At 47.5% G+C, this 25,746-nt stretch overlaps 1 protein-coding gene across 3 annotated transcripts in view; it reads right to left on the bottom strand.

Moving 5' to 3' along the window:
- Positions 1-291: 291 nt before the first annotated feature.
- RIMS4 (regulating synaptic membrane exocytosis 4) overlaps positions 292-25,746 on the bottom strand; it is a 57,989-nt gene continuing 32,534 nt past the window's right edge. The window contains exons 2-7 of one of the 3 annotated variants that reach the window (XM_068419626.1): positions 24,287-24,428; positions 11,468-11,580; positions 10,761-10,862; positions 10,367-10,506; positions 9,008-9,145; positions 292-8,433 (exon numbers count right to left, since the gene is read on the bottom strand). In XM_068419626.1, coding sequence (XP_068275727.1) covers positions 8,215-8,433; positions 9,008-9,145; positions 10,367-10,506; positions 10,761-10,862; positions 11,468-11,580; positions 24,287-24,428 — 854 coding nt within the window. In that variant the 3' untranslated portion in view covers positions 292-8,214. The other 2 variants (XM_068419629.1, XM_068419628.1) reach the window with 2 other exon arrangements.

The following is a 25,746-nucleotide window of genomic DNA, read 5'->3' as shown; positions in this document are numbered from 1 at the left end:
GGGCTGGTTTGTGAGACCTTCGCCTGGATGCTCCCCAGGGCCCTTTGGGGTGCGTGGCATCGCGCAGGCAGGAGGGCAGGGGGGTGGAGAGCCTCCCACCACCACAATGGGTGCGCTTCCCCCAGGTGCTCAGCAGCTGCATCGCTCTGCACCAGTGGCCCCAATCCGGACCAGGTGTGTCAGCCTTGGTTTAAACAGAAAGGGGGAGGAGCGGGGGAGCAAGCTGTGAGCATATGGTGGAGGCAACAGAGAGGGCAGAGACACCACAAAAAAACCTCCAGCACACAGCAGGAAAAAAAAAAGGTTTTTATTATCACCATTATCAACGTTTTCATTAGCTTAACACGGAATTGTAAATCACTCAATCATTACATATTGTCTGAATAAAACCTACAGACAGGAAAAAAGTACAGCAGAATCCTCCCCCGCCTACAGCCGAGCGGCCACCGGTGCTGCCGGGACGGCTCCCACCTTCCACCCAAGGCAGCCCTCGCACCTCGCCCGCGACTCGCCATGGCGGCACGCAGGCTGCCCGGCCCCATTGCCTGTGCTCCCTCTGGCTCCACGGAGGTTACATCTCACCGCATGACATTAAAAACCTCCAAAAAGTTTTGGAGAGCGTTACAGAGGCCAAAAAGAGCAGATCAGCTGCCCCCACTCCTACGGAAAGGCAAGAGGAGAGGTAGCAACCGTGCAGTGCCCTGCAAAGCCACCGGGCATCGTGGAGCAATTAATGAAGTAAAAAGGTTTAACCCCGTGACAGCAGATTTCCCTACCGTGGCCAGGCCCTGGGCAGCGGGGGTACGAGGCGGAGTGCGGGCACGCTGGGAGGTGAGAGCGGGGATGGGCCGGGGGTGGCTCCATCCCCGGGCAGAGGCCAGCTCTGCTGCACCGCCCCGGGGCTCCCCACGGGCAGCGCGGGATGGAGGCGTCAGTGCAAAGAGATGTTGCGGGCAGCCTCGGTCCCCTCGGGATGGAATAAGGCCTCGTATCGAGAGGGAAGGGAGAACCCACGTAGGGGGAAGCAAAGGGAACCTGGAGGAGAGCTCGCGGGGAGCTCCCCTTCTCCCTGGCCAGCACAGAGGCAGCTCCCTCCCTGTCCCTGCCTTCTCCTGGCCGTCCACACGGCACATCTGGGCTGCGGAGCCCCTGCAGAAGACTCCTAGCTCCTACCAAGAATGGGAAAGGAAGGACCCACTGTGGCCTGAATTCAGGAGTGCCACAAATCGTGGGCAGGACACCGGCACCCCAGGTGGGTGGCAAGCCACGGCAGTGCTGCGGGAGGGGGTCTCGGGTGAGGCACGGCATCCCCAGGACGCCCTCTCCACCCAGCAAGCCAGCAAGGTGGGGCTGGGGGAACGTGCCTTGGGTTCACTCTCCAAGCCTCACTCTTCCTTGCTCCAAACAAAGCCAAAACCAGCTCCAGGTCGAGGAGATGAAATCACCAAAGCAGACACCAGTGAGCAGCTCTGGGTAAGGAGCAACAGCCCCAAAGAAAAAACGGCTGCGGGATTTAAAGTTCCAGGCTGGTGTTTAATGGGATCTGGAGCCCCGGTGGGCAGCCATCCCTGTCTGTGGTGCCCAAGCAACTACAAACACCCAGCTCCTGGAAAGCTCGTGGGCATGGCTTCAGCAGCGTGCGTCGGTTCTGCCCTGGGGTTGCTGTGCCCCCATGCCCGCTCACTGCTGCCCACGCCTGCGTGTCCCTGCACGGCCCCTCTGCAGGACAAAGCCCTTTCCTTCCCCTGCGAGGGGGTCCCAAGCCCACCGGAGATGCCCAGCGTGCAGTGTAAATGCAAAGGCTGTCACTGACCTGGCGGAGTGGGGCTTAACGCTATAGCTTTGGTTGCCATTTTAGCTACTGGAAAGTCACGAAGGGAAAATCGTTAGGTCGTAGCCTCTGTTTGCTGGTGCTCTGTAAAGGGCTGGTGCTGGCTCCTTCTCAGTTTCAGCTGCTAAAGTGCAAAGAACCAAATGCTACAAGAAACTCTCCCCGGTTCCTATCCTCTACCAGGATGAGAGCAGCTACCACGGGAAAGGGAGGGCAGAAGGGTGTCTACACCACGAGAAGAGCCTGAGGTTCCCCCGGAACGAGCCCGATGCTGCTGTCGTGGGCGAGCGGCTGGGGCCAGGGATGGACGTGCGGCTGCTCGGTCACTGGGACGTCGGCCACTGAGCAGAGAGGAGTCTGGCAGTGTGAGTTTAAGACTCTCTAGCCCCATTTTGAGAATACCTAATCACCTGCGAACTCCCTGGGGCATTACCACGTCCACAGCCGCACGCTGGAAAGCCAGGCAGACCGTGAGATACGGCCAGGGCGCAGCTCTGGTCTCTGCCACGCCGGGTTTCACGAGCGTCCCACAGACATGGGCAAAGGGCTCGCAGAAGGGAATGAGACCCTGGTCGCACAACCAGCCAGCCCCTCCAGAGGGGTTTCGCCTCCCTAAGGGAACCTGGCATTTTCCAAAGGTTTCTGGAAGGTTTTTCCAGGCATTACTGAGCGCCGTACGCCTGTATACATTCGTACAGGCACACACATATGGACACCCACAAACATACACGCATTGGCAGGTGTGCACTTTCACTCATCATCCTCTTCTCTAAATGTTTGGCTCAAATTTGGTAGCTGCAATTTCATTTTAGATGCTCGCTCCAGGTCTCAGGATGCCCCTTGGCACTATTAAAGGTGCTATAACGTGTCGTTTCCTGGACCTCTCCGCTGACGGCCCTTTGCATTTACACGGCTCTTTTTATTCTCAAAGCATTTCACAAAAAAAACGTGCATTATTTCATCATTCACTGGGGCTCCCAGTATCACCGGGCCAGTGACCTGCTGCATGCCTGGCAATCTTGAGAACAAGGTGAAGATTTTTCCTATGGGAAATGCTGCAAGAAATCCACAGGCAATGAACTGGGATGCTGGTTGGAAGCTGTTTCATTTTATGCACTGCAGCAATGATAGAGCTGACTTAAAATCCAATATCCCGATCCTGCCACTTTGGAAAAATCTGTAGATGAGCCCAGCATTAGCGAACTTCTGAAGGATGGCACAGAACAGCCTGCTCCTGTTTGACACGTTAGTGCCCCGCGATCCTCTGCGAAGGTGCAACCTCTCTGCCTTGGGTGGAATTTGCTAACAAAACGGACAAATACCATCTATGAAACGGACAAAATAACCCACGACGCCTTTAAAGACGAGCAGCTCAACCTGCTGCTCTGTAAAAGCACCCTCCCTTTAGCTTGCCCCCGGCATCTCGAGGGAAACAGGCAGCTGCCAGGCAGAACTCGTGGCCCCAGAGAGCAAAGGCTTTTTTGCTTTGTCAGGGCTACAGTGGCAGTGGGAACCATTCGCGTTTGAGTTACAAACACTAGATAGCCTAAGAAAAACAGGGAGATCGAAACAGTCAGGAAGTTTATATTGAAACTATTTTTAACCTCTGTAGTATAAAGTCACCTACAGCTGTTCCATCCTTCACCTAAGAGAGATTTCATGTCGATGGGCACATACACTCACAGAGAAGTCTATAGGATGAATATATCTCACAAGGCAACAGCCCAGTCTTCGGGGGTTTTTTTTTACAATCAAAGTTAATTAATATGGATCTTTTTCAAAAGTGATGTCATTGAGATTGAAGACAATTATAAACTGTATCAACAATATGTACTACAGCCTGCAAGTCACAATCTGTGCACACCAAATGGAATATATTATTGCTTGTTAGCCTATTAGACTTTCTTTATAAAAAGATTTTTATACAGAGTACAGGATTATGACAAAACTAGCTAAGTAGTCCTCATCTTGAAAATACAACATCAATTCTTTCAACAAAGGCTTGAATAGTAGCTGAGAGTTCATGAACGATAACAAATACTTACTAATAATTTTATGGCCAGTTTGAACAGAATTTCTTATAGGACTCTTTTCTGGTGTTTATTTACATATGTCTCTTTTTCTTTTGGAAAAAAGTTGATAAAATATAACAAGGAACATAGAAATCAAAAGAATGAGTAAACTTCATACCAAGAACATTAAACATTTTTGAAAACACTAAATTATATTTATCTGTTAAAAAACATACATCATTTTGTCTTTAAAGAAAAATATTTTTCCTGTTTTAAAATATTACCAACAGCATGTAATAAACTAACTTAAAATGAGTTTCATAAAAAAGTTGTCTTGCTGTCTAAACATTACTAAACATGCTTAGGTTGAGATTCTGTCAACTGCCTCAACATCTTTAAAACAGCTCCTTTACAGGAACTTGTGATATTTGTACTCCAGAAGACCTGCAAATTTAGAACAGTACATTGATAAAGGATCCGGTAGCTAGAAACTTTAAATATATATTTTCATTCAAAGCAAATAATTCTGCAATGTCCCTTGAAACAATCTATGGCCAAGAAGTGGGGATGTACTTGGCTAAACAATAAAGTCACCCGGCCCTTACCCTGCCCGCGCACACAAAGGCCCTGGCGCAGCGCAGAAGGGACCCGTGGATTGAACTGCAGAGCGAGGACCTTGTGTTGGCTCTGCGGCACCCCAGCTGTGTCGGGGCAAAGGGAAAGCAACACCAGGAGACTGGGAAAATATCACATTTTTTGCCTGAACAAACCAGGACTAACCACGGACACGGCTGCTTTTTGCTCAGACCACGGAGAGGACAGAGCCGTGTGTGAGGCACGGTTTCCGTGCTCTGCTCTCCCTGTGTGCGGGGGATGCAGCATCAGGATTGCTTTGTTTTCAATGGTAATAGTAATGGAGGTGACATTTAGGGACTGGCTCTCCTTTTTTGGCAAGCAATCCTCCCATTACTATTAAAATGTAGTATTTCATGCACAAGGAACAGGGAATCAGCCCTGAGCGGGGCAGGTATTTCCCTCTCCTCAGTCTCAACCCTCACCATCGCTCACAGACCAAAAATACTACGATGCCTTTTTTAAAGTCTCCTGCTCTTCCTCTCCCTGCCCATCCCTGACAATAACTAACAGCTAGACTCAGACACAGGAAAAAACTCAGTCAGGGCTTGCAAAGGGGACCACCGTTTAGTTGTCAGCTGCTCATCACCGTAGCAAACCGCTACTTTTTACATGGCCACACTGGTAACCCCAACTGTTATATCACATCACCTTCGACAGAAACTGGCAAGTCAAATTTGGAGGGGAAAAAAAACAGTTAGGCTTTATAAAAACAAGCTATTCCAAGCCTGAGACTTGCCTTGGATGCTGTAGTGAGAGTCTTTAAATGGATGGATAACTAGAAGATTTCTTTTTTAACTACAACACGCCACGGTCAGCGCAGGAATCACGGGCACGAGCGAAGCAAGAATTTAGACCGTAGGGTACCGTGCACCCCTCCTGCCTCAGTCTGCGCCCGCGGGCACGCTCCCAGGGGCTCCCGCCAGCCTGCTCTAGGAAGGACCATCATCTGCGCTTGCCGGTTCGCGTGACTTTGCTGTGCGTGGCAGCCAGGGGTTGCGACGTTCGCTTACTAGGGAGAAACAGGACTTGGAAGTGAGTAGAAACAAAAGCGAGAACCACTGGACTACAATCAACCACGTAAAAAAATGCAGAAGAAAACAGGACGGAGCAGACTGTTAAAACTGCCTCCAAATTCCAGAATCTGAGACATTAACAAAAATAACACAAGTAGAAGTGTAACTTTTTATTTACCCTGACAGTGACCTTTTAGCGTGATTAAAACCAGACGGAAGATAGTCCTCAGTCCTACTGCAACTAAACCAATCACCTCTGAGCTTGCAGAGCTTTTGGAGGGGTAGGAGAGAGACACGTTGCATTTGCCAGGCGTACAGGAACTGAGCTTTTCAACAGACGGTCATTAAACAAAGTTTTCTGGGGGAATATTTTTGGCATATATAGTCTCCTACTCCCCACTAAAGACTCCAAAAATGCTGCATTCATCTTATTGGACGCAGGAAACCCACGATTAACTAGCTGTTACTGGTAGATAACGTCCAAACTAAGTACCAACATAAAGTATTCGTCATACCTTAAGACAGAAGCCCTGTTACTCAGCCGCCAGGTCTGGCACGTACCTGGAGCTGCCCACCGTCCTTTTAAAGACATAGTTATTAAAAGATCCAGTGCTACAAACCACTAAATCTACCTAATCTATTCTAGTTCATACACATATTGTACAATATTGCCTAGTACTCACTACATACCAAGAGGAAAAGATGCCAACTTGAATTACAGTAAATGTGCTTTTTTAAAAAAAATAAAAGAGAGAGCCACAACATAGTTTGACCAGCATGCAACAGCTTTCTTCGGCTAATATATAGAAATCGTCTAATACGATTAGAAAAAATAATTAGTGAGAGGCCAGAGACGTATTTGATCAAGGAAATTAAGAGATTTATCTGAAATGTTGAGGCTTTTGCCACTGAAGACTCAAAAACCTATTCATTCTATGTCCCTTATCCTCCTTCCCTCTCCTTTATATTATATAATTTTTACAGAGATTATTGTAAGGCCTATTATCTTTGCATCTGTCCTGTAATTTATGTCAAAATAATTTAAAATGCCATTGACAAGCTAGGACCAAAAGCAACTGCTTTCACCATCACTCAACACTCATGCTTTTATTCTAACAAAGCTGAGGTCCACATGCAGAAATAAACGTTCAGTATGCCTCTACGACAGGTCAAGGATCTGCTCATTCCTAAACGTGACGTGGGACCTTCACTTTTAAATCACAAAGTAAAACATCTCCAAGAGCTTATTCTGAGACAGCAGCCATCAAACCCTCATTAGGAACTAAGACAAAACCCAGCCAGAACAGGTCTATCAACAGAAAATCTTTGGAGATTCTCTGTGATTTTGGATAATTTTTTAATTGTCTGAAGGATCTAGTGCACTTACTCCAGCACGTGACTGCTGACAACAGCCGCTGTAGCTCGGCAGCTCAGAGAACGTGCTTTACTGGCTTAATCTCCAAGACTCATTTACAGTCAGTGTTGCACTTTAATTAACAAAATATACATGCTGTGACCACTGCGTCTTCAACTCCTCACCCACTACCTCTCCATACTTCGGGGATTGCACGTCCTCTTGCAGGACACTGGACAACGTTTGTGCACTACCGAGACTGCCTAAAGCACCCTTCTCTCCACAAGGAAGGTTACACACTCTCCAGCACCTTCTTGTCAGGTGACAAACTGAGGTTGCTTTCTTCTGCACCCCCAGAAACCTCCATCTCCTCTCCCGTGGCAGAATAAAACAGTCCTGTTTCAGGTCAGTCCATAGCACAACAGGAAGGGCAGCATCTCCAGCAGATATGTACCAGTACAAAGGAGATGGAAGAAAAGCAGGAGATAGAGGACATCGTGACTGAAGGATGCACAGCAACAAGTAAGGGAGTCAGCAAATTGCAGAACATTGTATCTGACAATATAAAACATATCTCAAGCTGCAAGCCTGATGTTCAGCTCCCACTTCTAGTGTGTTGGTTTTTTTTTTCTGAGCGAAATTGCAGTTAATTAGCCTGCTAAACTCTGTTCAAACTGCCTGGTGTAAGTAGGCGCTACTTACTCTCCCACCAAGTATGCTTCATCAGCAGTGTTAGACAAGTAATGCAGTAAAGACACTTGCTGGTAATTTGGCACAGTTTGAAAACACAGCGACGACAGTGTTACAGTTACCATGACTCAGTGACAGGGAACTGATTCTAAAGAGAGAGTTGCAGGTTTCTTTCTTTTTCTTCCTTTTTAAGAAGAAAGGCCTTATAAAAATCCTAATGCTTCCTCTGAAACTTTCTGCTCCTGCTGTTTTTAGGTCAGATATCAGCCTCTGAATTTTTCAGGTACTTTCTCATGAAAGAATCCGTATTAGAGATTTCTAAGACACACAGTTAAGAAGAATACCTTCCTCACTCCCCGCCAATGCTTTCAAATGCTGCAACTTTCCAGGGTTAATGCTGATCTGAAACAAGGGTCCAAGAATGACAGCGAGAGAAGTGAAACAAGAGGTGTATGTCTAATTTGACAACTAGGACTCATGCCCCACGGCACCTCCTCCTCGGACGGAGAGGGCACAGCGCCCTCCCCCTCGTCTTCTGTCTAAGGTCACTGGTTTATCCTCCTCTTCCAGCTCCACAAGAACTGACTGAACATGCATCGCGCTTGAGGTCAGAGTTCCAGCAAACAAAACCTTGACAGCATGTTTAAAAAACAAAAGCAGTTCCCCCTTCCTTACTCACTAAGACCTGTCACAGCAGGGTCCCACTGTGCTCTCCAGGGAAAGCTGTGAGGACTGACGCAGGAGCGGGCCTGTAGTGGGATCTACCATCGAGGAGGTTGGGAAGAGCTTGTACCAGCCGATCGCTAAAGTTGACAAATCCAGTTCTTCCAGGAGGACCCTGGCGACTCCCATGAAGTGCTTGCGCTCCATGCGTCCATAGTTTCCCCAGACTATCACCTTAGGAACAAGAGAGGGGAGCACAGTTAATCCTCCAACTTGCACACTTGCTCGGGAAGCACAAGTCTGATCAATCCTTCTTTCTACTCATCCAACTTCCCAGGGCTTTACTACAGTTCAAGAAGAGTAGAAAGGTTTACTCTAGCACCAGGTGATGTGAAGCTCTGCCTGATGATTTTACATTTTTTTTAAGCACAGTTTTACAAATCCTGATGTTATCAGACTTTTTTTTTTCCTCCATGGAAAAGAGGGGAATGCGCACATGGATGAGACACCATCCTGCTGTTCTACCTGCTGGGCAGGGCCAGCGTGTGTACAAGGTATCCCTGGAACTGGCTCCAGCATCTGCAGGTAAAACTGGTCCTGGCACAGTAATGGGCCTTGGACACAACAAAAGGTGTCCTGAGGGAAAAGAGCAGGAAGGATTCCTAATCTGGAAAAACAAACTAACAAAAAAAAAAGGTGGGCAATAGCTTGGGTCAAAAGGCAACGGTCTGAGAAAAAAAGCATGTCTTAACTTCTGCACTTGGTGCTTGTGACACAGGGCAGATGGAGACGAGGCACGGCTACTCACCTGGAGAAAGGGCAGGAGCCAAGCGCTGGCAAGCGGGACCGGTGACGCAAGGGGCACACATGGAGTGGCATGCAGGGGAGGCAGAACAGACTGCCGAGAAAGGCTTGGAGACACCGAGGAAGGTCTGATGAAAGAGAGCTGGCAGACGAGCAGGGAAAGCTGAATCACACTTACGACACGATGGAGACCAGTGGGTGGAACAACAGATGTAGTGAGGGTCATGGGCTTGGGCATGCTGGAGGTCTGCACGTGACCAAGTGGCCCTATGAGGCTCAAGACAAAGGTGACAACTGACTCCAGAGCAAGTCCGTGTGCTGAAGAGGAGAGGATGAGCACGATGGGTTATGATGGTGACTAGTGACCTCTGGCTAATCCCGACAGTGTCTTTCCCTAGGCTCCAAATAACCAGAACATTAAAAATTTCTGTAAAGTGAGGTAGGAGAGACAACGAATGTCAATTAAAAGACAAAAATTAACACTCTAGGTCAACATGAGATGGAGCAAGCCACTGCAGAAAATTGGTTTGGTGGCACGGCTGCTGGTAGAAAGCCAAACTCCTCATTTTATTCTCTTTGAATAAGTACCTTTCCTGGCAGCAAGGCAGCAGGTAAGGAAACCCGTGCAAGGGAGGAGCAGACCAAGCCAGGTCCCACCCCATTTTGAAAATGCGAAGTCTCATTGCAACAGGGTACAATGCTTCTAATCGAGGTAAATGAGGAAGAGCTCACTAATGAGAAGCATCCAGCAGGTCAGCTGGCAATTCATATGCCAGTGGAGGTAAGCAATAGAAACTTGCAGATTAATTACGTCAGTATTACCAGTGGATTTTAGCCAGACTTTATTGGATGGAAATGATATAGGTATGAATTAACAATGCAAATCACTCTTTGCTCTGGAAACATAGGTGCAGAATTGAAAATATGAGTATGGCAGACAATGTATGGCAGTAAAAGAAAAGAGGTAGAAAAAGGTAGGATACGTGACTGGGTGATGACCAAAGCAGAGTGCTCTGAATATGTATAAATACAGAAGACAACCTATGCTGCAAGATTGTTTAGCATCTACAGGTACTACCTATCTCCTAACTGGGTGGGGAAAAAAAGAATTAAAAAAATAAAAATAAACCTTTTCCTGGTAGGCACTCATGTTACTTAGCAGGGTGTCAAATAATAATCAGTTTTGAGTATGAAAAAAAGGTTTTCCTTTCCATTTGTTACATTCAGATCGAGTGCATTTGGTTTAATGAAAACACTGACTTTTTCTCATCTATGTTAATTATCCAGGTCCCTTGCCAGACTTAATATCTTCCAGCAGAGGTGGAAGAGAGAGATGGGCAGACCTGAGACTGGCTTGTCTTACCTGTAATACTTTGCCCTGGGGGCTCTCAGCAAACAGTAACACCTGATTGTACAAAGGGTCTAACGATTTGCGAGCCACTTTTGTCTTCTTTTTCGCAATGCACACGCCGTTCTCTAGCAGGTAAGCTTTGATGTAAGCAGCTGGAAAAAATAAATATGGTCACATATGAAAAAATCCTCATGCTCACTTTAGAAAAGCAGAGTGCCACGTCTCAGGTATTTCTAAAGAAGGCATTTACAGCAGTGAAAAGATTTGCTCGACCAGCCTTATTTTCAATACCACATACAGACAGCCTATTCCTGCAGAAGCCAAGCAGAATTACAATTTTTCCTATTCACAAGCATCGCAGGAGGCTGGGCTCCGTGTGTTACTTTAGGAGGTCAAAGCATACTACCTGGCAGTGTTTTGGAGCCGGGTTTTGGTGTCAGTCCTCGAGCCTGAATGATATCCACTTCTAGCTGCCCATTTCGCTCTTGCAAGCCAATTTCCACATCCCCTAAACCAAAATGTCAAAACAGACAGAAGACTTTCAAAACCATGTATCTGTGGGCTACTAAAATGTTACAATCAATCAATCCTCATGTCATGCCTGCTACCAGCTGTAACAAACTGTAGGCCCTGAGTGCCTGATCTCCTCCTGCGTTACTCTGGAGCAGCTCTGCACTGATTCAAGCCCACATTTTCAAAAGCAATCTCTACTTCAGGGCAGCTGGCCCCTCATCTCTCCCAAACTGGAGTACCTAGAGTTGCAGGCTGCTTTAGAAAATGCAATTATGGTGAACCATAAGAAAATCTTTAGAGCCCAGTGGGTCTTACAGAGCAAGAAAAACACGAAGACGCAGAGGATGCATTTTCAGGATTTTAGCTGCGTTTCAGTCTATGCCTTTCAGGTCTGACAGAGGAAAGCACAAAGCTGGTGCTCTCCTACTAACTCTGCATTCACAGCGATCAGCAAAACCTTTCAGCCGTGCTTACTAGCTTTAACAGAAACAGAGCAGAGGAGTGGTAGAGCCTCAGATGCTGGACACATTATTAGGTGGCTTGCAGGAGTGGTCTGTTCAAGGTTAAATTAAAGCCACCTAACATCTTAGTGTTCCTTACCCATGGAGGTGGTGGCCAAGGTCTGACGCCCAACAAATTGTGCAGGGCCCATGCTCCCCAGGAAGTCACTGAACTGCCCAGCAGATGCCAGATGGACTCCACTGAAATTCAAGCTGCAAAAGAAATTGATTTTGGCAAGTGGTTAATTTGCATTTTAAAGCAACTTGGTAACTAAAGAACCAGATCTAATATATCTTTGAAATTAATGACATCTACAGAAGCCTTTTTCCCTTGCAAAAATCACTGATTTCCAGGCAGTTTAGTTACATGGAATCCATTTAAAACCCTTTTCCTTGTACAAAAAAACCCAGTAATGGTTGCAGTCACCAGGTGGTTAATACTTGTTTAACTATAACTAATTGTCTGTAAGGGAAAATCTCTGCCATCTCAGGCTCATATGCAGTCTGTCAGCTCTTCGAGGTAGCATTATAATCCAAGCAGCTTCCCGGCATAGCTTACAGGATCTCTCTTGGTACCTGTCCCTTCCCAATCCTCATTTCTGGACAGGCAATAAAGCATCTAGAGCAGTACTTAAAAGTGAGATGAGGGGTGCTGGCATCAATCCCCTTGGGACTCAATTCCCTATTTATTTCTCACACATACACAGAGCAACGCATCTCCTTCTTGACCAGAGGGCCCCATTTCCTACCGCTCAACACCAGCAGCATCCATCACATCAACCGTGAAGTTTGCACACCTGCTTCCATGATCAGGCCTGAAGCAATCGTGAAGAGAACCTGGACACTGGTGCAAGGCTAAAGGGACAACACCCTCAAACACCAGCAATACTTCTGCCGCAGGCACTGCAGCAAAATAAAAGGTGTCAGGGGGACACAGCCCCCAAATCTATTCACCAGGCACCTGAGGCTGGTCTACAGCATGGCTACAGGTGCTGGTCACTGCACTGGACATGGGTGAAGCAACACAAAAGGGTCAAACCCCGTGGTACACCAACACAAACCAAGGTTTGCCCAGCTGTACCCTGATTTACGCAGCTGTTTCAGAGGTTGTGGGAAAACTTGGTACAAATGGGAAGGAGGAGGCTTGAAGCCATCATTCGACACCTACGTCTGTCCCACTGGCATCTGCCAAACCACGACACAGCTACTGAAACACAAGTCAGGAGCTGTGTGCCGGGGTACCCACACTACCACGCCGGGTTTTGCACTGCCTCTGGGGAAGCCACTGCACGCCGAAGTCAGGCACAATTACGAACCTCCTGCACCTTCCCAAACATCCTCGGAGGAGGACGATTACTCACGCAATGATACAGCTCCCTCTGCCCCAAATTCGTTTCTTAGAAAGGATGCTGTGAGGAGGCTGCACGTTGGGTACAAGTGAAGCCAGAGAGGAACCCTGCCTGCGGGGCGGGCTGGGGACCACAGGCTCTCACACAGCCTGAGTCAGCCACAAAGATTCAGTGATTCCCCCCCCCAAGCCAGTTACATTTAAAAGACATTTAAAAAAGGATTTTTTTTTTTAAACCCCATTCAGCCAGAAGAGTGTTAATTTCAGGTTGGGATTTCAGCTCTCATTCGCTATTTGTAGACCTAGTCTCAGCCCCATAGGAATATTTATTTCTTCAGACAAGGAATGAGGAAGCCAGCCCACACACCTCAGCATCTCGTCACGCATGGGACCGAAGAGGACGTGTCACTAGCACGTCCTTGTGGCAGGTTCATGGGGTGGCCCAGCTCATTGTGATGGGGCACCGAATTAAATGGCCAGACTTTTCCCTGGAGCACTGCACCTCCCCTCTGTGCTCACCCGGCTCCGAGAAACCTGGTTATCGCTGCCACGCAGGGAGCTGCTGAGCCTCCGGCGTGGAAAAACCTGTCCTTGAGCTCTTTACGAATGTCACCTTTGTGAAAAGGGATGAGGGAGGAGGGTGCCTGGGCACGCTGGAAGACAGGCTGAGGAGGGGCTCTGCATGGGGTGGACATTCCCTGGTCTGGTGTTTTTTCACCCTGCATCCACCGCACAAACACTCTGGGTGGTATTTTGAGATCCAGGATTTGTAACTGGCACTGACTGCAGAGAGGGCTTAAGGCTTGTCTTGGTTTGCGGTGTCACTGACTCCTCAGAGGCGCAAGGCACATCCCCAGTGCCACCATCCGTCCCGGGGGCAGAGGCAGCGTGGGGCCGCACTCAGCTCCCGGTGGGTCCAGCTCCTGCCCCATGGCCCAGCTGGCGCCCGCTGGCGCAGCCCTCTCCGGGAGCAGCGCCCCGAGCACAGGGCCAGGGCAGAGGTGCTGGCTGTGCAGCCAGGCTGTGAGGACAGACCGTGCACAGGGACAGCCCCAGGGCTGGTAAATCTGCAGCGACAGGGACATGTGACAGTGAAAGCAGGGGAAGGGGGAGCCCGGAGCCAGACGGGCTTCATCAGGCTGAGGAGTTGCCCAAACAAGGAGGGGAGCAGTGAGCCCTGGTGCACACAAGGACCAGCAAGACTCCTCGAGCCTGCTGGCTCAGGCGTTTTGAGCTGCCCATAGAGAGTCAAAAAAGGACGAAAACTAGTGCTTAGAGAACCCAAAATAGTTCAAGAAAAAGCAGACCTGACAGAGAAAGACATAAGATTCAGCAGGAGATGGATGGGCTATCAGCCAGAAGGTAAATGTTTTCTTTATTCTCCTCAACATGGAAGATAAATGGGCCGAGCTTGGGTCTCACTCCTACCCCGGGGAGTATGTGACCTGAACGAGCACGTAAATAACAAGCTGGCAAGACAACTCACAGCCGTTCAGGGAAATGTTCACTGCTGCGCTCAAAACAGATGCTTGGGCTCATTAACAAGATGCCTGGGACCGCGGAGGGAAGCCCAGGGCTGAGCGAAGCCTCGCGCTGCGAGGGCCCGCAGCACACCCAGAACCAGCTCTCGGAGCCATCCCTCTTCGGGGTGAAGTCCGGCTGCGTTACTGCAGTGGGGACAGACAGCTGGGAGATCACCCACAGAAACTCCACTTGCTGCAGGACAGCAAAGAAGAGAGACCCTTCTGGCCCCTGAACACTCAAAATAATTCACAAAACCTTCCCCAGGAGACCATTTCCCCTTACCTGCTGGGGACAGAATGATGTCAAAGGCTGATACCAAGTATTTGTCCGCGCTGGATATGTGCATGGAGAGAAACCACCCATGCTCACACACCAGCTCACCTCTCCTTTGGGTAGCACTGCTTCCAAAGGCTCTGCCCAGCAGCTGGGGCACCAAGGAGCAAATAAAAGCACCTGCTGATGGAGCAGCTGGTGCTGCAGCCTACATCAATGACATGGAGCAAAACAGGAGAGCCTGGAGAGAGGGGTTAAAAAGCACAAGAACAAGAGCTGTTGGGCTAAAGGTGAACCAACGGCAAGTGGGAGTGTTTACAGCAAAGCAAACGTTGCTGTTATCTCCACACAGACTCAGAAGTCAGAGGGTGCGGGGTGACCTCAAAACAACGAACGCTCCCTCAGTGCAAATCACAGCGAGAGGGCAGGATGTTGCTGCAGGGACACCGGGGCTGTGCCGCCAGCACGGACCCTCGCAAGCAGAGCAGTCGAGCTGCTGCTTGAGTGAAGCTGCTGCTGCTTTGTAACACCGAGGCTGATCTCAAGAGGAATGGCAAAGCCCACTTAGAAACACACGCCAAGGTCAAGACTCCATCAGTTTGGATAACAGCCTCAGTTAGCAGGTTACTAGCACTATAGGGAACTCAGTATTAGGTTAGACAGTTAGTGTTCCCAGTTGTTGTTATACTTGACTAGGAAGGGAAGACATAGGGAATTAATTCTTTAATAGATTATGCCATTAGCTTGTGGGGCTGGCTGCTGCGTTGCACAGAGGCTGACCTTTTGCAGTGCTGCTTTATTAGACATTAGAAGCAGCAGCTCTAAATCAGGCTCCTTGGCTTTGACCAATTCCTGGACATATAGTTGGGTATTGCCAATAACTCTGGAATGGAAACAATTTCTGTCTGGAAAAATCATAAGCCACCTCCAAGAAAGCCATTGCTTCTCCCTGGAGAGGAGAGGGAAGGGGAAAATAAAACTGCAGAAATTTAGTATGCATGTGAATTAAAAACAGCAGGAACCACTTAGCAGCATTGGCTAAATTTAGGATGCTTAAATCCAGCTCAGTGAGCTCTGTCTGTCAAGTGCCTGGAGAGAAGCTGGGATGCCGAGGTGAGGGGGCCGTGTACGGTGTGGTTCTGAGATCGGTGGGACAGACCTTCTCCATTCACTCACTTGCTTTTCCTGCAGCTGAAGCAGGGAGGAAAAGAGCTCCAGGGACCACCGTGACTTCTTTCAGGTCTTTAAAGACAGCCTTGGTGCTCCCAAGAGCCCTCCCCTGCCACTCTGCCACATGCTGCACACTCAGCAGACTTTTCCTGCCTGACCTCTGCAGAAACCGAGTCGGTCCTCACCTGCCCTTGATTCAGCAACCAGCTCTCCAGCTGAACGACCACATGCTGGACATGCTGGCAGGGGATGCGCTCCCAAAGGGATCTGCCGCAGGTGATGGTGCCGGTTTCACCTCGGGTGACAGCAGCAGATGCATTTCACACCCCGGAAAGCCCTTCCCCTCCCATCGCCAAACACGCCTCTCCCTTAAGGGAAGAAATCACTACAACCTGGTTATCACCAATACGAGATTTTTTTTTTTTTTTAATTGCAATCTAAAAAGAAGCGCTAAAAATAGCTGGAGGAATAAAGAGGGAGCATTTTGCAGCTGACTTGCACACAGCAGCTGTCATAACCAGCAGTGCCCTGGGGACTGGGGCTGCAGCAGGACCATCTCGTGCTGACAAACAGCCACACGCAGAGAAGATTAACAGGTGACACTTGTCAGCCTGTCGTCTAAAGGGCACAAACCCTCCACCGAGCGAGGGCAGTGCAGCCTTTTGAACAGGAAAGCAATTAATTATCTCTTCTGTGGCCCTCTGCTTTTACTAATCATGATCCACAGGCTCTGCTTTGCCACAGCTGAATGAGAATGATTTTAATGAAGCTAAAGATTATGGGGTTTGCTGTGGCATTGGTTGCAAGTCGAATGTCACTCTGTTATTGACCTGAAGGCACAGGGAGAGCACAGGGAGGTCAGTGACACCTCCAGGGTGTCAAGGACAAATGAAGGACATTTTGCTGGAGAACCCGCAGAACATGGCCCTCGGCTGTAGCAGGGAGGCAGAGCAGGGGCAGCAGCAGGACAACACTCTGGATACTATTGATCCTGGGGTCTCTGAGCCCACCAACGCAGAGTAGCATCAGCAGAAACCTGCACAAACATTAATTTTATTTACATAGGTACCGGCTCCACCCCAAGGCTCAGCACAGGCTGCAAACCCCATTTCAGAAACACGGATAAAATAGCCATTTCCAAGCCCAAGCTGTCACGGACACACCTTGGGACAGGAGGGGACAACTGCTCTTGTTGCAGTCGTTTGGACACCCACGAGAGGGAGACAAGACCACGCCGAGAGCGGGCTGCGAGGCCACAGCTGGCAGGCAGAGCCCCCAGCTCCAAGCAATGCCCGTATGCCATCCCCACGCAGAGCACGCACCTAATTACCACCCCCAACTTGATGAAAAAGGTGACTGCATAAACAATTTATTTCTTTTGTGACACGTTTATATGCAGAATAAAACTGAGTTCACTCAATCTCGGGAACCGTGTGCTCAAACTGGGGCTGAGATTGCCTAGATGTTCTTCTTTTTAAACCCAACATGCATAATCCTGATTATTTAGGAAATCTGTGCAGCAGTCTCTGAAGACTGTGCTCCTGCGTTGCACACTGTAGGTCAGGGCATATGAAATCTGTCCCCTGTAGTGTAATTTAAGAGTGGCTTAAAGGCTCTTTGCCAGCTGCTTGCTTCTCTGCTCTTTCAGGGCAGCAGCATTTCCTGACCTACCCACGGCAAGGATCTGTGCCCTTCCTCTCCACATGCAAAGCATCACGCAGCTGGGTCCTTCACAGCAAGGATGCTGCTCTTCATACATATTTGGATGCAGAACTATCAAAGTTTGCTTGTAAACTGATCAGAATTTAAATACCTAGATAGACAATGCTGATTTCAATAAAAAATGGTATAAAGAAAACTCAGAGCACCTGTGCTGATCCCTCTCATGCCACATATGTGACTCTGCTCAGCCTCTTCCGCACCCCCACCCATCGTTCGCTGCACATTAGCATGCGGAGCGTGTAACGGCACAGACACATTTAGGGAAAATGTATCATTAATTTCTTTTCCTGTCCATGTGGAGTTTGTCTGACCTCTTTTCTAAATCTATTTTTAAATTGCTTCTGGGACTCTGTATGCCAGGTATACCATTAAGCTGCTGCAAGTGTCTGCAGAATCAGCTTGTCAAAACCTTGCAAAACTCGCAGGAAATATGGTAAGGCGGCGTCTCCACAGTTCACCCAGTCCACACCCAGGTCCCAAGGCTAGAACAGCTTTATTTACATCATTTGTGACAGCTGCTTGTCTAACCTGTTCTTAAAATCCCTCCCTAGAGAATTTATTCCTGTGCTTTGCTCTACTTTTTTCTTCCACATCTTCTTCCAGTCCTTCCTCTTTGCACATCAGTCCTCAACACCATTTGTGAGTTTCCAGTTCGAAGCACACACCAGCATCCTTCCTTTCTTTTGCCCTTGATACAGTACTTCTTAATTCTATCTTACAAGGTCTTGGGACTGGTCTCGATTGTACCAACTTGTAATGGCACACACTGGCTGCTATGTCTGAGCAGAAGAAACGCAGAGCGAGGTATTCATCACCTGCTCCCTTCCCAGGCTGGGTTAACACCCTTTTGTCGAGGAGCTCTGTCAAGAGCAGGGGTATTCTGAGAAGACTTTGTGTCCTCCCCCTTGGCCCGAATCCCCATTACTGCCTCTCTATTACACTTGTGCATCTTCTCTTCCGCAGAGCTGCACTGCTCCACTGCTGGGGGTCCAGGCAGGGTGGTGGTGAAGTCAGACAGCTTCAACGCAGCCACCCCCCAGGAACAGCCAGAGAACAGCTATTTTCAGAAGATAACATTTTGTCTTGTGCGTCTCATGGATTTATTCACACTATCCACACAACTGCCTATCTGCCATCAACTCAAGCCTTCAGAAGCGATACACTCAAAGAGGTATGTACTAGGCACAGTGGAGCACATGGGATGTGTTTGGGCCAGGGCTCAGAAATCATTGTTCTGTTCTCGTAAATATTTTCTAAAAGACTTTTTTGTGCCCTCTTAGCACACAAAGTTGCAATTAATAAGCAAGTTGCCTAAACACAGCCACAGGACTGAATGGTTTGACTTGCACAGCTGAACTAACAAATTTGCTATAGGTCTACATCTAATGCATAGCTACGTTCTCCAGCTCCGTCTTTAAAAAACAGGGACAGCAACACGTACTTCCTTCATCCAGAAGAAAGGCAGAGAAGTCTCCTCTGAGACTGACAAAATATTTGATAGTTATTTTATCTAAGCATAAAAAAAAAAAAGCCATCAGAGCTCCAATTTCAGGGAGCAGGAATGTACTGTGTAACAATTGCTCTCATCCATATTGCACATTAAGGTCTTTTAAACTGCATCTTACACGCAGAAGCCAAGTAGGTATCTATCAGCTAAGGAGGAAGGCAGAACTGCTTAATTTAATGTCCGCTGCTCCTATCTTTATAATATTTATGGTGCACATCAGGAATTATTAATGCAATACACATCTGACTATATTGTCAGGGGACTGGGCACACAGCCCCTTACCCTGTCACAGTCAATGTGAATGCTGCAGGAGCCTTCGCTTTGGTTGGGAAGTTTTCCCATGAGCACCTATCCCTGCAGGACCCAAACCCAACCTAACCCCACTGACCGCACACCTCTCCTCTGCCAGGCAATATGCCCATCTCTGCCTCTCAACAAGCTCCGCTTCTCTTCTCCCCACTCCACTTTCTGCAACATTTTTAGCACTGTGACGTGCTGTCTTATGTGCTGTAACACACTGTACTCTGCTCGTGTATCTGATTCCTTCTGCTGTATGAATTCTGCCACCTAAACGGAGCTATAAAAACTATGCAGTGAATTCTGTACGAAGACCTCCCCCACTCTCTTCCCCACCTTACCAGGCTAGCTCCATGTTTAGCAATCACAAGTCATCTCAGATGTACTGAATAAAAGATAGCTACCTGCCTTCAGAGAGCAATTCTGCCTGTTCCCAAGAGGTTGCTGAAGGTGGGATTCAGTGTATTTCCTGCTGTAACGACAGCTCTCAAGGTCGCATCCTCTCTGAGTTGTGCTGGTCAAGCTCAACAGCACAAAAGGATGTGCTGCTGCTGAACAGGCTAATTTCTTCGCATATTATAGAAACAATCTCCATGCCTTTCCCAGTTCTATCTCAAAAGGCCTTGATTTCTTGTAGCCTGAACTGTATTAACACATTTCATTACATTTTTTAAAAGGACTTGAATCAAAGAAGAGTCCTAAAGATACTTTGCTATAAAAGAGTCTAGAAGTCCCCTGGCTTTGGATACTGAAAAAGAGACATTCAGTGAATAGCTACAACATGAATCTCCTGAATGGTGCGTTTAGGAACCAAGTCTTTTGGTAATTCTCGAATGACAATGGATCATTTTTGGTGAAGGAAAGTGAATTTTCACACGTCACAAGCCAGGCCAGTATTTTCTCCAGCTTCCTTTCAGTTCCTGCTCCACAGTGAAGCAGAGAAGGGCAGGGAGCTCTCCTAGCCTCAGTCCCAGCACTGGTTCACATCAGCCCTGCACGTACAGATGGGAAAACTGGTACAAGCCATAGCTTGCAGAAACAGCACGAGACAAACCAAAGCTGAGAGGCGTGAGATGCCCGTGCCAGCAGCACGTGTGCCAGGCTGCATTCTGTCTCCAGCCCTTGTCACAACGGTGGCTTCAGGCAGGGCTCAGGCTCTGCTGCCCTCACAATGGGAAAAGAGAAATTACATGGCTAACGACAAGATGCTTCCTTGCTGGACAGGCAGATTCACCTCAGATAATACAAGAACAATCCTCTAAGTCTTTGCTAGTCATCACCTGCTGTGGTTTTCTAAGGTTAAAATCACCTTAGCTCTCCAGAACTTAATAATCTCAGCAGTAGCCAGCAAGAACAAGAAAGCCAACGAGTACCACTTATTAGGGACTATGGCAGCTAGCAGTCTTTTGTTCCAGGTCCATTATTGTCTTTCTGCTCCATTTTCAGAAAGAAAAGTGGTTGGCAGAAGTAAGTTACACATCAGTCCAGAATCTATTGCCTTCTGAATGTTGTACATGGTCTCGTGCAGCTGCAGCAAAACTCAGCCAAAACAAGGTGTAGGTTGTACAAGAGCCAGGATGGAGCTGGAAATCTCTGTTGAATCTCAGGGCTTTGTTTGTGAGTTATTCCTATATTCAGAATTTTATCCTTGCAGCAATCTTGGTGTCCTGAAAATACCCAGTAGGCACTTGCTACAGTGGCTAACTATCCTCTCATGCAGATTTTTAAGCACACACATAGAAGAAAATACCCACTGCTGTAGAGATTTGTAACCAGCACTAAGATTGGTCTGGATGAATTACGAATGGAAACATCTGTGTGTGTGAAAGCACAACCAACCTGTCAGCAGCAGACCTGTCCTCTGATAGCACGAGGAGGACAATAACGTTAGAGAGCACATCCCTTCCATAGCCTGTCTGAAGGCAGGCTATAGCCATGAAGAGTCCCCAAACAAGGAAACAAAAAGGTAGCAGCACCGCTTAAGATCCATGGAAGCCAAAGACAGGAAGACCCTGAGGTGAAAGATCACCCCATAATAACAGGTAAATCCTAGAAAACATAAAAAACAGTCCAAGAGCCAGTCTGCTGTGAAGAACAACTCAGAAGACATAGCGAAGGCTTGACAGATGGTGTCCCTGGTCCTCCCTGCAGCACACAACCAAGCCTGGCTACAGCACCTGGATCCACAGGGCTTGGCATCTGCACGGGGCGGCGAGAGCGCGAGTGAGTGAAACCTAGAAGCATGAATGACTGAAAACAGTTTTGTTTAGAATAAATATCACCTTTCCCTTCTATAAGGTCTCACATTGAGTTTTATTATATTAATTTCCTACGCCGGTGCACAACCACTGTGCTGTATAAAAGCTGAGTAATGTAGCTGGGAGACTTTTTGTACAGCAAAAAATTAAACGAGGCAGTGTGTTGACGTTGTCAGCACTTACTGGCATGCACAGGAGCTTTAATTCCAGGAGACACACTCTTTAGACCAGCTAATCTTCTGTGTACTTCATCTTCAGGTAAAACCCTAAAGGGAATATTTTCTTGAAGGAGGGTCTAGCATATCTGAGGAGCAGTATATCCCTACGTAATAAGCCTCTGCATAAAAAAACCCTGGGTTTCATGCACTCTGGTATTCACATGAAAAGCAGCACTGCTCAAAATCATGCACTACAGAAAATTCTTCAACTGCGATGCTTTGCACTGGCACTGAGCAGCTGTAGCTAGCTGCAGCCAGCTCGCCACAACAAACACAAAAGCAGTCGATCAGCATCACTTTAAAAGCACATCTGTATGACCGAGAAGGCATTTTAAGACCTTCTGCAGCGAAGTTTCACTGAATCTTTGATCATTTCAGTGTGCCACTTTCAGAAGCTATCCTTTTAGTCCTTAAACTGAAAAGGATTATAAAAACATATGTAACTTGGGAAAGCAAACCCTCTTGGAAGATGAGGTTTTGAATCCATTTTCTTCCCTGTGTGAACATACCGAAGAGATGCATGGGTAGGAAGAACTAGGGCAACCTCGTCTTGCTGAAAACTGGGTTTTTGACAGCCACTGGTGAAAACTCTCTCTGTCCTAGCAGTATCTGCATCAGTTAGAAAACCAGCATACAAAGGAAATAAATCTGCCACAGCTAACACAGTCATATGAATCTTCATTTTACCTTCCTGGGAACACAGCTACAGCAAACGAGAGCAGTCAAGAGAAATCTGATTTAGGAAAATAGATTTCTGTCCCTCAAAGCTATTCCCCAAACAATTCCTTTCTTTGCCGCAGGAAAAGAAAGTGAAGAAACTGCCATGTTTCAAGAGAATAGAGCCCTCTTTGTACTCTCAGCCCTGTTTGCTTATCACTTGTAGCTCAGACAGCTGCAATTCCCACCGGCTTTCCAGAGGAGATCAATTATCCCACCTAGGAACAAAGCGTCCAGGAACCACTTAATCACACTTTTCAGAGAAGGAAGAGGAGAAATCGTCCCATCCCTGGCAGAGGGGCTGGCAAGGATGTTCTGGCAGCGCTCGAGGTTGCAGTACCAAATGTTAGACTTGTTCTAATAAAGACATTTGGATTGCAAGACAGGATTTTTCTTTCTTTGTTGAGCTGATAGCTACATGCCGCCTGCCTTCAGGGTAACACAGCACTTGTATGGGCGCAATATTTTGTTGGCAGAAATATTCTCTCTCCAGGAAAGCGCAGTCAAAGCGGCCAGCGTATGCAATGATAGGACACAGACCTTTCAGAGAATTATACCCCTTCCCAGGAAGGTAAGCTATGTAAATACAAGAAGGAAAGAACTCTACTCTGCACGAAAGCAGATTCTTGCCCCGCATTGCCAAGGGACTGAACTTAATCACTAATCCCCTGCATCGCGTAGCGGAGGCAGAACTCCAAGCCACAGGACTGTGATGGTGTAGCAGGAATATTTCCCTGGAGACAGCAGCTCACAGAAGAGATAAGGTACACCACAGCTCCGGAGTGGCGAGATTGCTATCACAGCCTGCGCCTCGTTACTATTTCCAACCTTCAGCACAGGTCTATGATGCCTTTCCAGGATTAGCCTACTTCTAAAGCTAAAGAAAGTCTCTCTTAATTTACAGTCTGTTACTTATTTAACACCAGCATCACATTAATTGTGAGCAGCTGTGGACTATCCTAACATTTTAGCAGTACGGTGTACTTGGCATAACACGTAAGACTAGAGGGCGTACAGAGCGATGCCAAGCACGATACTTGGCTTAAACAGAGCACGTTTTAGGTATACAAACATTTTGCCCTCATACCTAGAAGCATGGAATCTGATAGTATATATTGCCCCCTTTTTTAAATACTGGGATTTTTTGGCCTCCAAAGATTCCCATGAATGGTCATCTTAATAAAATGATGATAATCTCCATATATGGCTTCAAATAATGGAAATACAGAAACAAGAATTGGAGACAAGTGCCAAAGTTCTGGCCTAAGAATCCCCTACTTTGCATTCTAGTATAAAGCCTAAGTGCAGCAAAGTGTGTTATAACTTTCCTTGGGATCAAAAAACATTTCTAAAATACATTCTTTTAGGACACTGTAACTCAGATGAAACAAAAGAAGGCTTGTTACCAGAAATATACACAGGCTTCTAAATATGTATTTTGATAACAGAATTATTATTTTGCTCTTTGCATCCTTTTCATCACGGTGGGACTTTTCTTTTTCCCCAAACCAAAAGGCTGTCTTGAAATAGGGAAGATGGACAGCTATTGTGCAACGTTAAAGACTACTGGCTTATAATTTATTACCGGTAATGAGCCTCAGCTATTCACCCTGAATTATTCTTCTAAAGGCAAAGCGGTTCAAAGTAATGGGTATCTGCTTCAGCTCAGAATAATGAGGACACTAAAAAAAGTATATAAACAGCTAGAGTATGTGCCAGCTATGCAGGCAGAGAAATCCGCTCCACCCTAATTGAATGGGCTGTGCACCTGCAGCACAGGCAAGTCATGCAAACACATCACCTATCATGCTGGAGGAAAATTAATAGGTGTAAGAAGAACAGTGCCTCCCACAAGCGATTACCCAGCTCCCTTTCAACAACTTACTTTCCCTCTGAGCCATAGCTGTTCATGCTGTCCTCGATGGACTCATGGCTGGCTTGACGGATGGTCCGGCTGGGCATTTCAACTGCCAGCCCAGTTTCTGTGCTCCTTTGGATGGCTCCTTTCAGTCTCCGACCATCCCCATCTAGGAACAAAAGGGGAAAAAAGACAGTCAGCTACTGTTCCCAGAGCCTTTTGCAAGGACAGAGTCAAGGAGAAGCAGAGAAGGTCTTTCAGGAGATCAGCCTGGCATCTGGCAGCCAGGCAGTATTTTGCACTCACGCAGCGTTTCGTTACTCAGCCCTGCTTCATCAGCAGCTCCCAGTCATCTCTGGAACAAATCCACTGCTCCAGCAAGCCAAGGCCCAGCAGAAACTCAAACCATACATACCACCCTACCTCCTCCAACCATTAGTACAATTAATGATGCACCGAGCGCAGGTGCAGGCAGGCACACAAGCTGCCTGCACGTGGAGCTACCCAGCTGGGGACCACAGCAGCAGCAGCCACAGGCAGAGCTCAGGTGTACAGCCTGACCGTGCCTCAAAACATTTCCTAAATCCCATGTTGCTGCCTCAGATCGTGCAGAACAAAGAGCCACAGCTCCTGGTGAGCATCAAGGGAGTAGAGGGGAGGAAAAGGCCAGGCAGCACCAGAGGTGCTGTGAGGCAGGAGCCCTCCCAGATGCGCCATAAGGGAATAAGCTGGACACGGCCAAAACGTTCCCTTGGTGGCACCTGGAACGGCACCAGCAGTAGAAAGCCCCAGAGAGCACTATTCCCCTTCGTACACGCCCTCGGCCAGAACGCAAAGGGAATTAAGTAGGTTCTGGTTCCTCCTGGGTGCAGCCTTCAGAGGCTCAGCCCTTGGAAATTAACAGATGCTATTTCCATCCTCCATCTCGAGCAGTCTGTTTCTCAGAACCATGTTATGTAATGAAGATGTAATGAATACCATTACTATTAATTGCTTTAGCTAGTGTTAGGAAGCTCCAGATTTCATCCCACATACAGCACTCATCCTGAAACACAGCTGCTACAAGTTTTCTGAACAAAGCAGAATTAGCTAAATCCTTTAAAGGTGCCCGTCCATTAACCTGGATTCAGGCAACAAACCTCCGACTCACAGTGCTCTCAAAAACCCATCAGCTTTTTGAGTACCACCTTGGAGAAGAAATGCCCCAGCTACTGAGTCTAAAGAACCCAGGATCCCCAAATATCAAAGAAAACAAGTCTTTCCCAACTACTGTGGAAATATAAGGATAACTGTAAGAAGCTGTCTAAAATATGCAGAACATTATTTGTATAGAAAGCTGCTTGACCTAAAACACTTTTCTTTGGATCTTGGTGTGAGCAGGCACTTTAAAAAAATAAAAAAAATAAAATCAGTAAGATATCAGAAATGCTTCCTATCCTACTTCTCAAATTATACCTACAGTGAAATGCAAAGGCAAAAATTCTTCT

Source organism: Nyctibius grandis, chromosome 28 (assembly GCF_013368605.1).
Source record: "Nyctibius grandis isolate bNycGra1 chromosome 28, bNycGra1.pri, whole genome shotgun sequence".
Classification (NCBI taxonomy): domain Eukaryota; kingdom Metazoa; phylum Chordata; class Aves; order Nyctibiiformes; family Nyctibiidae; genus Nyctibius; species Nyctibius grandis.
Note: the sequence above shows the minus strand (reverse complement) of the source record. Positions and strands in the feature narration are given on the sequence as shown.